This window comes from Nymphaea colorata, chromosome 1, assembly GCF_008831285.2.
Source record: "Nymphaea colorata isolate Beijing-Zhang1983 chromosome 1, ASM883128v2, whole genome shotgun sequence".
NCBI lineage: Eukaryota > Viridiplantae > Streptophyta > Magnoliopsida > Nymphaeales > Nymphaeaceae > Nymphaea > Nymphaea colorata.
In genome coordinates, this window is record NC_045138.2 from 15,690,591 (window position 1) to 15,703,604 (window position 13,014).

General features: G+C 40.3%; 3 protein-coding genes across 13 annotated transcripts; 2 read left to right on the forward strand and 1 right to left on the reverse strand.

Annotated features, from left to right (window-relative positions):
* Window positions 1-385: 385 nt before the first annotated feature.
* LOC116250727 (60S ribosomal protein L44) lies at window positions 386-2,888 on the reverse strand. The gene is made up of 4 exons (XM_031624600.2): window positions 2,749-2,888; window positions 904-1,083; window positions 749-823; window positions 386-668 (listed from the first exon to the last, which is right to left on the reverse strand). The coding sequence occupies exons 1-4, from the start codon at window positions 2,749-2,751 to the stop codon at window positions 609-611; spliced, it is 318 nt and encodes a 105-aa protein (XP_031480460.1). The 5' UTR covers window positions 2,752-2,888; the 3' UTR covers window positions 386-608.
* Window positions 2,889-4,558: 1,670 nt separating this feature from the next.
* Window positions 4,559-7,029, forward strand: LOC116247721 (ubiquitin-60S ribosomal protein L40). The gene is made up of 5 exons (XM_031619998.2): window positions 4,559-4,724; window positions 5,399-5,485; window positions 5,569-5,671; window positions 6,621-6,687; window positions 6,803-7,029. The coding sequence occupies exons 1-5, from the start codon at window positions 4,622-4,624 to the stop codon at window positions 6,827-6,829; spliced, it is 387 nt and encodes a 128-aa protein (XP_031475858.1). The 5' UTR covers window positions 4,559-4,621; the 3' UTR covers window positions 6,830-7,029.
* Window positions 7,030-8,543: 1,514 nt separating this feature from the next.
* On the forward strand, window positions 8,544-12,959 carry LOC116253849 (BTB/POZ domain-containing protein At3g05675). 11 transcript variants are annotated; one of them, XM_031628831.2, is made up of 4 exons: window positions 8,551-9,175; window positions 9,274-9,410; window positions 11,115-11,383; window positions 11,502-12,959. In XM_031628831.2, the coding sequence occupies exon 4, from the start codon at window positions 11,515-11,517 to the stop codon at window positions 12,784-12,786; it is 1,272 nt and encodes a 423-aa protein (XP_031484691.1). In that variant the 5' UTR covers window positions 8,551-9,175; window positions 9,274-9,410; window positions 11,115-11,383; window positions 11,502-11,514; the 3' UTR covers window positions 12,787-12,959. The 11 variants fall into 11 exon arrangements, with proteins under 11 accessions (XP_031484675.1, XP_031484708.1, XP_031484724.1 ...); XM_031628856.2 differs by lacking the exon at window positions 9,274-9,410 and having other exon boundaries at window positions 8,551-8,867; window positions 9,029-9,175; XM_031628823.2 differs by lacking the exon at window positions 9,274-9,410.
* Window positions 12,960-13,014: the final 55 nt, after the last annotated feature.

Consider the following 13,014-nt stretch of genomic DNA (forward strand, 5'->3'; position numbering starts at 1 on the left):
TTTTAAAGAACCAGGGTTTACAAATTAAGGGGCCTGCCAACTATATATGATTGATGAATCTGAAAACAAATTAGCGGCCTACCAACTATGCATTGATTGATGAATCTGAAAACAAATTAAGGGCCTGCCAATTATATCGATTGATCAATCCAAAAAATTTTACTGGAGAGGAAAACCCTAGCAGCTAAATAACAATCAAACGCTACCCATGTTTTGTGATTCAAAATGTTTCACCTAAGTCCAATCAATCAGTGGATAGTGTTTGCAGCATGCGCACGTGCATACTGCCACATACAATTCCCAGTTTGCCTGTATGATTATGACCTCCCATAACCAATCTAACCCAGGAGCAAATATCAAATGCCTCAACATGGACATAAAAAGATCAAAATCAAAGTGAGCAAAAATTTATATAGCATAGTATTCCACCATGTCTACATTAAAGCAGGTCCCACAAAACAAAGAAATGCTTCACAAGGTTTTCCCTTCTTACTTGCGTCCAAAAAACAATTACGACATGCTTGAAATCCTAAACAAGACGAGATGTTTCCTAGGTTTTTCCGGTAGTGACGAGCCACAATCTGATGCAAACAAAACAGAAATACCAACTAGAAGAGAGATGTTCCTTTTCCCTTCTTATCTCCACCAATCTCGAAGTGCTTGCAGCGCTGCAGAACAAAAACCGCAAGTTAAATATAAAGTCCAGAGAGAGAGGGGGAAGGGAGAGAGAAGGGGAGAGATGGCAGACCTTAATTGGATGCTGTGATACATGCTTGCAGCTCTGGCATTGCAACCTCAACACGATCTTCTTTGTTGTTTTGGCCTGCAAAGATGAAGTAACATTTAGTTAATCTACGAGTGCTACCTTTTCAAAGTCGTGCTCAGCTTAGATGGATGGTTTACCTTCTTGTGGAACACAGGCTTGGTTTGACCTCCATATCCAGACTGCTTCCTATCATAACGCCGTTTCCCTTGAGCAGCCAAACTATCCTTTCCCTTCTTGTACTGAGTAACTTTATGCAAGGTATGCTTCCTGCATTGCTTGTTCTTGCAGTATGTTTTCTTAGTTTTTGGCACGTTCACCTGCTCATATCATGATACCCATTATCACTCAACAAAGGATGGCAATCAAGATAGATCAGCAAACTAGTGACCACTCAGCCAACTAATAGGTGCAGAAGATTAGTTCACAATCCTCCAGTTGGCTGGGTGGGCCATGGTTCAAGACAAGCTGGCTGACTAGGTAGGTTTCCCAGTTGTAGCAGCACTTGTTATCTTTTTCCTTTCTGTTTATACATATTTACATGGCCAACTTATGTACATATCCCAGTCTATGTCACATGGGTATCGGGTGCAGGTGAGGATGGGATCTGGATGGAGTAATTTTTCAAAAAAAATTAGGTGTGGATGCAGTGAGGATGTGTATATCTGTGCGTGTATATATGCATATACATCATTTGTTGGATGATGCAGGTGAGGATGGGATCTGGATGGAGTAATTTTTCAAAAAAATTTAGGTGTGGATGCAGTGAGGATGTGTATATCTGTGTGTGTATATATGCATATAAATCATTTGTTGGATGATGCAGGTGAGGATGGGATCTGGATGGAGTAATTTTTCAAAAAAATTTAGGTGTGGATGCAATGAGGATGTGTATATCTGTGTGCGTATATATGCATATAAATCATTTGTTGGATGACCATTTAACTGTTTAGTAGCCTTATTTATCTATATTCATATATAAAAATTTTTGTACTAGAGATAGTTTAGTTATGTGCACATTTTAAATAGTCACTTTTCGCCCAGTTGGGTGATGTGCCGGAGAAGCACCAGCACCAGTGTTGACACAGAGTGCGGCAGCCATTTATAAGCACCCATGTGACATAGATCCCAATTTAACAAATGGACAACTGAGCATTACAGCATAACAAGCCTGTGATTTTGAGCTCCAAAATTCCACAACCAATCACAATATTCTATTCTAGGTAATACAACTAATCCAGATTTCCTTCCATTACAAATATAAACTTCTCCTTATTGAAAATAAAGGGAACGACCATGGTAAACCTGGAGATCAGTCGTTACATCCTAGGGCAAAGTGGGATAGCCACGAATTGGACAATGCAGTAAATAGTATAATGCTGCCCAAAAATCACAGTCGTTGCTTTCCGAAGGAAACAAACTTATGAACATGGTGACGATGAAAAGCACATCATGTAAAAGAAACAAGATGTGGGCATGTTTGAAAGAGAGCGACAGAGGGGTGTCAAGACACTTTGCAGAAATGCACTTCTCTAAAAAATCAACCAATACCTCTAAACAATCGCGCCCAACCTCCAAAGCTACCCATAACAACAGCTATCCATTCAACCGCGTTTGGTTCAATAAATGTGGATACCTAAATCTACTCTTAGTTCACAGAAAGGCACGGGCGAAAAACTAAACGACAGACCAAGTGGATGATAAGTACAGTCAGATAACGTGAGAATTCAAAAATTTGAAGGAAATGAAGACACCACTGTTGTTATTGTTGAAACCAAATCGAAATAATCAAGTTACAGGCAACAACAAACACATATAAAGAAGCAAACATCACCCATGTGAGTTTCCAGCAATGCAGGAAGTTAATCAATAATACGATTCAAGCCTAAGGTTTATAAGTTAGATAACCAGCAGATCAATGGGAAATGTATTATGAATAAACAGAAAAGAAAGAGAGAGAGAGAGCGAAAGAGAGAGAGAAGCACCATTTTGGCGGACCAGACGAAGAACGCGGCTGCTCTGAGGAAAGCCGCGAAGCAGACCGAGCGAAATGAGTTAGGGTTTCTGGAGGTCCGAGAAAGGGGGCCAATGTATGCTCATAAAAATAATAGGGCGAATGCTATAATATTTACAAAGCCCCTTTTAAATACTCTATTACCGGAATGGGACTCAACGAAGCTTTCCATTACCATGGACGGGTGAACACCAGAACACCTCCCTCTCTCTCTCTCCACTTCTTTTTTGAATACATGGAACTATAATGTAAAGATAAAACTTCAATTCAGATTTGGTTGAAAGTTCATGCTAGGAGCTTTTACAGTCATTATGTAACTTTAGTATCGGTATTCAAGTTTCACTTAAAGGATGAAAGAATTTTTTTGCATGTTAACTTCTCAATGTTGGAACAAAAGTTTGAGTGAAATCAAACACATGGGGTAGATAAAAGATAAAAACCAAAACTTAATAACTCAAGCCGTTGTCTCCACGTTTCAAGTGACTGAACCCACTAGCATCACATATTCACATTGGGATAAAACAGAAGCAAAGCACGAAGCAATGACATAATATAATGTGTCTGTCACGACAGAAAATAGTTGCTAAAGAATCTCACCACCGGATTGAGAGCCGAAGCCTTTTTTTATGGTGTACTATGTGTAATGTCCCAAATGTTTAGTTTCGTATTCAATATTATGAAGAATGTTCAAGGGTTTATAAAGAAGTCATTGATGAAAAGATTGTCTTGGTTTCTAACCTTTTTAGGGTTGAAACTGAAACTGCTAGGAAGGCAGGTTGGGATCCCTCGAATTAAGAGCCCGAGCCCAAGAATGGGTTGAGTTGTTATATTATGTCCATGCTTGGTGTGGATGACAAGTTACTTAATATACTAACTACATTCGAAAAAAGTTTTGATGCCTATGCCACCAATAACCTACCAGCCATTGACCTAAGCCAATAAAACCCCACCAAGGCAACTAGTATCGTCATGGGCGTTGATAATTATTAACTTGTATTCTAACATCTTCATTTTATATCTGTAATTGTATTTTTCAACTCACGAATGGTTTCCCCATTTCCAGAAAAAAAAAAAAGAAGTTGAAATGGGTTGATACACAAACACATATTCAAGCATTAAAGTATTGCTTTCTTCTTCCATAGATTAACACAATTTGATAAATTTGCTTTTGGAAGTTTGAATAATAAGCAATAGCTTTTGAAGAACACAATTTCAATGTAAAAATAATTTGATAGTTTTGAGTTTTTTTTTTCTAAATTAAACTGGTTATGATTGCATACTAAGGTGTTTGAAGGAGCCAAAGTTTCTCATACATGCAAACGTTTTTCAAGGACAAACCTTCACATGATTTTGCACCAAAAAGAGTAAGAACCACTTTACATAGATGAGAGAAAGATTGAGATATAAATTTCAGTTTTACTTTGTCATGGCACCTAACTAAAAGATATTTTTAACATAAAAAAATAACTTTAAATATAAAAAAAATATTTCTAGGCCTGCACAACGGAAGTTGTAGAAGTGAAGTGAGAACAATTATTGGTAAATCCAACTTACCTAAGAAATTAAGCAATGTAAACTTTTTAATAGAATATGAACTCTCTAAGTCCCAACCGGATCCAAATGTTAACCGGGTCCTACCTTTTTCTTGCAGCAGCCTACGCTATCCAGATTCCATCAAACGGTTTAGACTCGACCCGACTTGAATCCGACCCGTTTACTGCTACAGTTGGAGCAAAACCCTAGCGCACTCACCTATAAAAGGCCAAGAAAAGGCGGTTTGCAGACCCTAGGTTTCTCTTTGTTGTCGACGGGAGAAGAAGGAAGGGAGAAAGGCAGTGGAGAAGATGCAGATCTTCGTGAAAACCTTAACGGGGAAGACCATAACCCTTGAGGTCGAGAGCAGCGACACCATCGACAATGTCAAGGCCAAGATCCAGGACAAGGAAGGTGCGCAGTCTCTTATTCTTCTTATTCTGCGTCGCATTTTTTTTTACTAACGGAGGAGCGCTTCCTTCTTTTGATGTCGTGTTACTTTGGTTTTTCCATTTTGCTTTGGGCATTTGTCGACTCAGATTGCAACAGGAACTGTGGTTTATGGCCCAATCGTCAATAGAAATGAATAATTTTTTTGTCGCTGTTTGGATCTTTTTTCATTTTGTTATTTTTGAAGTGAAGGAACGAGAGGCATATTGTTTCTTCTGCTCGAGTTTCGGAATGACACGGGCGCCCGAGATGTTTCCGGGGCTCTTAATAATTTGATTGGAGATGCATGATTTCTCTTCGTGGATCGTCAAGGGTTAAATGATTTTTGTTGCTTACTTCGAGGGAGCGGTCCAACATCCGTTGTTATGTTTTGATTGTTAGTAGGCTGTCGTTAGTCCCTTGCATATGGGTCTTCTCAAAGAGTACTTGAACTTCAGTTTTATAGTTCGCGGAAAATCAATGGGTATTCTCTTATGAAATGTTGTTTAACGTTACCCAGTTATTTCCTCTTTTTGATACGTTTTGCATTTAAAATAAACGAGAAAGCATGCATAATGAGTATTTTTTCTGGGGTTTCCGTAGTAGCTTGTAATTATACTTTTGATGCATCACTGAGGTGATTGTGGTTATCTTTTAAGGCATTCCTCCGGACCAGCAGCGACTTATTTTTGCTGGGAAGCAGCTCGAGGATGGCCGCACACTGGCTGACTACAACATCCAGAAAGGTACGTGTGGCCAGTTTTTATCTTGCCAACGAGATGTTTTTTTCCTCCATTTCTGGTTGCCTGAATATTGCATGCACGTGCAGAGTCGACTCTTCATCTTGTTCTAAGGCTTCGTGGTGGTATTATCGAGCCCTCTTTGATGGCTTTGGCCAGGAAGTATAATCAGGAAAAGATGATCTGCAGAAAGTAAGATTTCTTACTTTTCTTTTTAAGGAACAAAGTGAGACTATTTTATTAAGATTAAGATTATGTGCAAGTTTCTCAGAATATGATTACGATCGACTAGATTTAATTAGGTTTCAAGGTGTAATTCAATTTTTTGTTATCTGTTCGAAAATGGGTTATTTTTGGTCCGTCTTAGTGAAAGAAATGTGTATCTGTTATTTCTAGGTACTGGTTTAAGGTTGTTTTAAATGTGTAACCTGCTTGCTTGGTTTGCATATCAATGCTGCTTGTTGGAAGAAAAGATGGCCATGTTTTGTGTTAATGAGGCGTGGGCAGTCTGTTGTACAAGGCCCAGTCGTGTTTAATTGCTGGACCACTTGCAGAAGCCCAGAAAGACATTCACTCTTTAACTTTGCCAGCTTGTTAGCTCAATATATAGTTGGTTTTCATGGGTGGCACAATTTATGTCTTCTCTGAACTGTTCAGCTTCATGTTGTAGTTGTTATTTTGTTAAAACTATGATGGGGATCATTGATATTATTCACAGTACTGAATCATGGTATTGTAGGTATAAGAGGGCCGTTCTGGGTTATCAGATAAAGTATTGATCGAGTGCTTGGAAGTGCGTTTGTAGAATAGGCTACAGTAACCGTTCTGTATTATTCAAAGTACTGAATCATGGTATTGTAGGTATAAGAGGGCCGTTCTGGGTTATCAGAGAAAGTATTGATCCAACTTGGAAGTGCGTTTGCAGAATAGGCTACAGTAACCGTTCTGTATTTGTTGAGATTCTGCTATAAATTTTTTTCTTCATTGAGAGAGAGAGAGAGAGAGAGAGTGTGGGGGGAGAGAGTTTGCTGCCTTACGGTTAGTGTGAATATATGGTTCTCGGTGACTTGGTTTCTTGTTTTTGACATATCTAACTGTCAAACATGCAATTTGTGGTGTTTCACTATTTCGCTATTTTCAGGTGTTATGCTCGTCTGCACCCCAGAGCTGTGAATTGTCGCAAAAAGAAATGTGGCCACAGCAATCAGGTGCTCATATCGTGTGCTTATTATAATTTGTTTGCTCATGTAGTGGTGTGCTTATAATAATTTGTTTTTCTTCACGATGGTAAATCTGTTATTGAGGTCCTGGTTTTTATTGCAGCTGAGGCCCAAGAAGAAGATCAAGTGAGCGGCACGCACTTCATTCCTTTCCTCCGTTCTTGCTGATGAATGTTTAGCTTTGTTAGACTTCGACTATATCCAATTTAGTTTGTGGTTGAATTTTGCTACTGGAAACGATCTTTGAGATTTTATTAGAAACAACAATTATGACTTTGTGGAATTTTTGGTGGGAACCTTTAATAGCAAATCATTTGTATTTTCTTTGCATTCTTTCACGAGCTCTTGGTGATAAGACCGTGATTAAGTTTTTCGGGTGAGTGTCGCTGTTGTAGCGGCAAGCTTGCAGGTTCTCTTGGTTTGAGTATATACCATATTGAGTTGAGCATCACCGCCCATGTCGGTCATCTGGTTCGCGCTCGTCTTGTATTGCCGACTGATGAGTATCCGTTGCTGCCTGGATTATATCATGTAACGTGAGTTACAGAAGAGAGAGAGGGGTGGGGGGGGGGGGGGAGCGCATGGTGTAAGGTCGTGAAGTTTTTCATTTTGGCTGCTTTGTGTGACATTGATTCTGTAGGTTAGAATGCATCGTTTCAATTCCAAATTTTGGCGACAGAGAGGGGAGGTGAATCACATACCGGTAGGAAAAGACCTTGATGATATGGTTTCGGAACTGCGGTTGTTTGAAGTCAATGTCTTCGTTTCTGCTTGGTTGCTAGTTGTGGTCAGGCCTTTACACATCCCGTTATGGCTGGTCATGTTTTATGTCACGGCACTGCTCAACATGTGGCTGTGGTGCATTCTGGTTTAGGTGATGCATCAGCATATGCGGCGCTCACGATTGATTTCAATCTCCACCTGTTGCTGGACATTCTTGCTCAGTAAAGTCGGATCGAATTAGAGCAGCGGAGTTCCACAATTTATCGATGGCTGCAGGATATGAGAAGCCAGCCCCCGTGCATTGTTCTTGCAGAGAGCTCATGAAGGAAAAGTGTTTATTGTTCAATGACGAGATTTGGTTGATCGGAGTAAGTTCGGCTCAGATTTAGATTAACTATGACCTGTTGAGCTCTGATATAAAACTCAAAGCCGAACTGGATTTTCCATGTCGATTCAAATTAATTTATGTCCAAAGTGTAGATTGTCTAAGTTGAACCTAAGTTGGTGACATACTAATCAGACTCATTGGTGGCACAACCGATTCAATTCAAGTGCTCTTTATCCAAGTGATTGCTGAGTTAAACTGCCATGTTTCATCTATTTTCTCTCAGTATTGTCAGTGTGGAGCCGAGGCACTTCTGAGAATTTGCACCTTTGATTCGGATTTTAAATCTTCTTCAACTTGGGTGAAGTCTAACTCGTTACATGTACGATGCCCTGCGAAACTATGATAAGGCATTCCTTATTGGAAGTCCTATGAATGTCTCGCGATCCAGTTAATTTTTTAATTGCACTCAAAAACTACCTTTTTATTTCTAAAAATTGGCGAGGATTCAAATATTCACGGTTAAAAATTTAAAATCTTACATCAAAATCAAAGTGTTTGAACTTCTTTCTCCCAAAAGTTGGCTCACGTGAATCCTCGTGATTCCAGGTCTGGACGCTGGCTCTCGGATCACTTTATTGGAATATGTAAACAAGGTAACTATATAATCTCATAAATTTCAGCATTCTCATCTTTCATCCTTATAAAATCCTACCGCTAAGAAATAATTGAGCAGGATTTTTAGTTCTGTCCTATGTCGACCGCATCTTACTACAGTTGAAAAATGATTGGCCAAGTTTGTGCAGAAAAAGATCGAAATCGGAATCGGGGGACAGAGGAGGAACTTGGGCAGAACGAGAGGGCATCTGCGCTCGCCAAAGACCGGCGGGATTTCGTGGGTAGTCTTCCTTGGGGCCCAATGGTTGTTCCGTGTAAAGGTTTAAGCGAGTAATTATTATTGATACGGTCAGCTTCTGTCGATCCCTCCTAGTCCTGGACGAGGAAACTGAATGGGTCCCCATCACGGGAGAGAGCCATCACGGAAGAGAGAGACAGAGACAGACACCGAAAGAGGAGCCGAACCAGTAGCACCCAATCTTGTCGAAGCCTTCTTACGATGGTCTGTTCCCTCGATTGAGCATCTTTTCTCCTTTTTGGTGGACTGTCTCCCAAGATTTCCATAATCTTTTAGACCCTTAGTGTGTAATTTTGGCGCTCCTCGATCCTCCTGTTTCATGCCCTCTCAAACTCCCGCACCTCCTCTACTGCTTTGTTGTGCAGTGCAAGTCATGGGGCTTCGTCTTGTCGCTGTTTCTTTTGAGCTAAGCAAAGTTTTGGCACAAGGCACTCTTTAACACGCGGATAGAAATCTCCACTGTTGCCGTCTCGTCCCTGGAAAATTCTGCCTGTCACTTTGTTGCCTACTAGGTACTTCGCTCAAAATTTAGGGTTCTCGAGTGCTGTTCAGATGGTTGTTGGTTGATGTATTCTCCCCAATTGATATTTTAGTTGTTTCTCTATACCAGTATAACAGGCATAGCTTGCGCTTCCTGTTTCCGTAATTTGATAACCATGTCTCTGAAGATAGTTCCTTACTGTTCATTGATGGTGATGGGCAACGGAGGGATGTTTGAGTTTATTTGTCCTTGGAACATTTTGGAGGGTGAGTTAAAACATTAAAAGGTTTTTTCAGGGCTTCCATCGGTGCTTTACACTGGTGTCGTTTTTGAAATGTTCATCTTTGCTAATTCTGTTGTTGTTTTCTCTCTCTTTTCGTGGGTTCTATAGTTCGTTTTAGCTGGTTTGTGTGTTATTGCATTAATGTATCAATTGAGACGTTTAGGCACCACGTATGAGCCTTAATTCGGATGGAAACAACGTTTTATTGCTTGCAAAAATATAGAGTTGCTAAGGTGGTTGGGAATAGAGGTGCCGAAGGCATCCTCTTATGATGTTAGAATGAGTTGCTGATGCCAGTCCAAACACAGAGTTTGGCGTAACAATTGCTCTCGAACTGCACGATTTTACAGAAAATTGCAATGCATTGCTTCTGCAAAGCAAAGGCTGGTGAAAAACTCCACTGTGCCCGTGATTCGAGGCTCTCAAGCAGCCTTAGGTGCACATATGGTTTCCCGACGCAGATCCTAGCGATCTGCTTGGTGTGCTACGCTAGTGTAATTTCCTCTGTTTTTTACTTTTGAGCATCGCTTCCCCCCCTGCGTCCGTCTCCTCCTCTCTTCTTTTGATGATTGCAGATTTGTGCTTGGATCGTCGCTAATACAGTACTACTAAGCGAATCCAGTTCACTGGGTATAATTTTTCTACATTAAACGCAATCCTCTGTGAGACACAGTTCTTTGATAATTGTTCCCTCTTTACCACACTCTCCATGTTGGGTCACAATGTGCAATGGATGATCTATGTGTTGGTCATGGATGTGCACTAGCTCTGTATATCCAGTTCGTTGGTTCATTCTGTTATCTCCTAGAAAATTATATGAACACAAGAAGTTGTATGTGCGTCTGCCGGTCAGCTGCAGCGCATGTCCCAGGACAACTGATGGCTATCAAGCCACTAAAAAAGATTGTCAATAGAAATGGTAACCTTACAAGTGCATTCAAATTTTAAATTTAGGATATGAGGCTGCACTTGCTTCAATACCCTATGTATTCCCTGTTACCAACTTCAGTCTTTCATGTTTTAGAATCTGTATGCCATTTAACCCGACATGGAATAAATTCTAAATCTTAAGGCTGCCTTTCTTCGAAACCCCTATTTCTGTCCCTATGATAAACCAACTTCATTTATTTTGTATTTTAGAAGTCTCCTCTTTTATTTAATATTTACTGTTCAAATTTTTGTCTTCAACAACCGTAAGTTGTTTCTTTTTTGGAAGTTTCAGTGCTTATGAACAATTAGGTCTTGGGATACATAATCTTCACTTTTCTTGAGTTCGTGAGGAAGTGTCATGAAAAGGCAGTGGTCAATGACTCCACGAGCTCTCATTTTGAACACATATAATTGCTAACTATCAATAAGATTGTTTTGTGAGCTTTTGGTATTGACCTCGTCATCTTGGAAGTGCTAATCATAGGGTGCTTGCCTCAATTCTGCAATTTGTTGGTGAAGGACAGCAGATTGGAGAAATGGGCTTCTGTTTTTCTCTGCTGCCTTTGTGTTTCATTATCTCGTGTGCCTAGCATTTAGTTTTCTCCATGACTTCTTCGTCAGTGTTCACTATTGATTTAGTTTGGGTTCTTAGCGAGTATTTTCCTTTGGTCTGTAGCTTCAAGGAGTAGGATTTTACTTTTACTACAGTTCTAGGTTTGGACTGTTGTATCAGGGTTTTGATTTAGTTGTTTGCCAGGGTTGCTTCCAGAGCTGATCTCCATATGGGATGCACAAGGTTCCAGCATTAGAGCCAACTCCTGCAAAGACATGCCTGTGCCTTTTAGCATGTGTATCCCAATCAGCCAAATAATGTAAATTTACCTGAATATATAGCTACAAGTAATTATATGGTGGCGGCTCCATAAATAAGCTCATCTAATTGGTGCTGTTGATTTATGTCCTTGAAAATTTTGGTTTCTGTCTAAGGAGGAATTTGTGCATGTGATATCTTCAACTGGTCAAATGGTATGAATTTTTCTTTAGACATATTGATTTTTAGTGTTTTAAATATGTAGGTGTATTCTTTTGCACTGTTTCTATGGACCATTCTTATTGATGATGGTCTCGTTGATTGAATCACCAGGAATAAAGAAAAAATGCCTCTTAAAAAGTTTGGTGATCGGCCATCTAGTGATGTTGTTGTTCGACTGCGGACCAAAAATGGTAGGGATGACTGGTTTTACTGTCATACACACATTATCACACGAGAATGCCAGTACTTTGCAGAGCGACTGTCAGATAATTGGCCCACACTGCAGATAATCGACTCCCGGAATTGTGTTGATGTTTACTGCGACGAGTCTGAGGTCGACCACTATGTCAACTTCTTACGGTTGCTGTACAATCCAAATACGTCAGAGAACACATTGTATGGTGTCATAAGCACACTTGGGATCCTTCAAGTGGCCATCGTTCTAGGCAGCAAGCGCATAGCATGTGACTGTGTTGAATACCTGGAAGCAGTCCCGTGGGAAGAGGCTGAAGAGGAGGAAATCCTGAGGGTTCTCCCAAAGCTTGGTCCTCAAGCCGAACCAATCCTTGCTCGATTACAACCTGTTGATTCTGCTGCTATCCACAAGGTTTTTGTTGCAGCGTTGCATCTAGCAACTGCCTTCTTGCCCTCATCAATGGATCAGCCAAAAACCACGGTTCAAGAGCAACTTGAATATATGCTCACAGAGGACGACGATGCTCCGTTGTTAGCTGCAGATGAACACATAAAAGATGAAGTGAGAAAGTGCCTCCAGAGTCTGTTTTCCAGATTAGAGGAAGATATTGAAAAATCATCCTTGCATCCTTTAGAAGGGGAAACAGAGACGCGGTTCATCAAAACACTGTCTGATCTTTCTTGGATCTGTAGCATCCTGCCAAGATTGGACTTAATGAAGCACTTTGCAGAGACTTGGTTGAATATCTCAAACAAAATTGTGGAAGCTACTGGGATCATGAAAGGTTCAGAGCCGGGTGTGCTGGAGCTCAAGTTGAAGGTGACAGAGGTGATGGCTAAGGTGGTGGAGGCAGTTGGATACGGAGTAGCAGTGCTTCCAGTTGACAAGCGACTAGATCTGGTTCACATTTGGCTCCCTTTTGTCAGGAAAACCAAGCCGGAGTTGGAAAGAAGTGAGAAGGTCGGGTCCAGATTCAGGATGAGGGAAGAGCTATGTGAGACTATAGAATCGGCATTTGTCACGCTGGTGCTTGCATTGCCATCCCCCAGTCAGGCCAATATCTTGACTGAATGGTTAAAGACAGAGGAGTCCAAGTTCCCTGACCTTAGTGAAGCATTTGAAGTGTGGTGTTACAGATCAAAGGCTGCTAAGAGGAAGCTGAGTTTGGGCTCCAGTTTTGCAACTACATCTACCAGTTAAAGAGCAGGAAAGAGGAGATCCAGTTATATTCATAAAACTGTTGTTTGTTCTCTTACTGTTGTATGACTATTCATAAAATTATTATTTTGTTTTTTTCTGTCAATTGTCGTACATCAGATCATTCCGTTGCAAGATAATTAATAGATGAGAAACAAAAGTTGATTCGGTTGTAATGCCACATTTTGTATCGTGCTTGAGAAAATTTATGACTTCCATATGCTTGGAAAA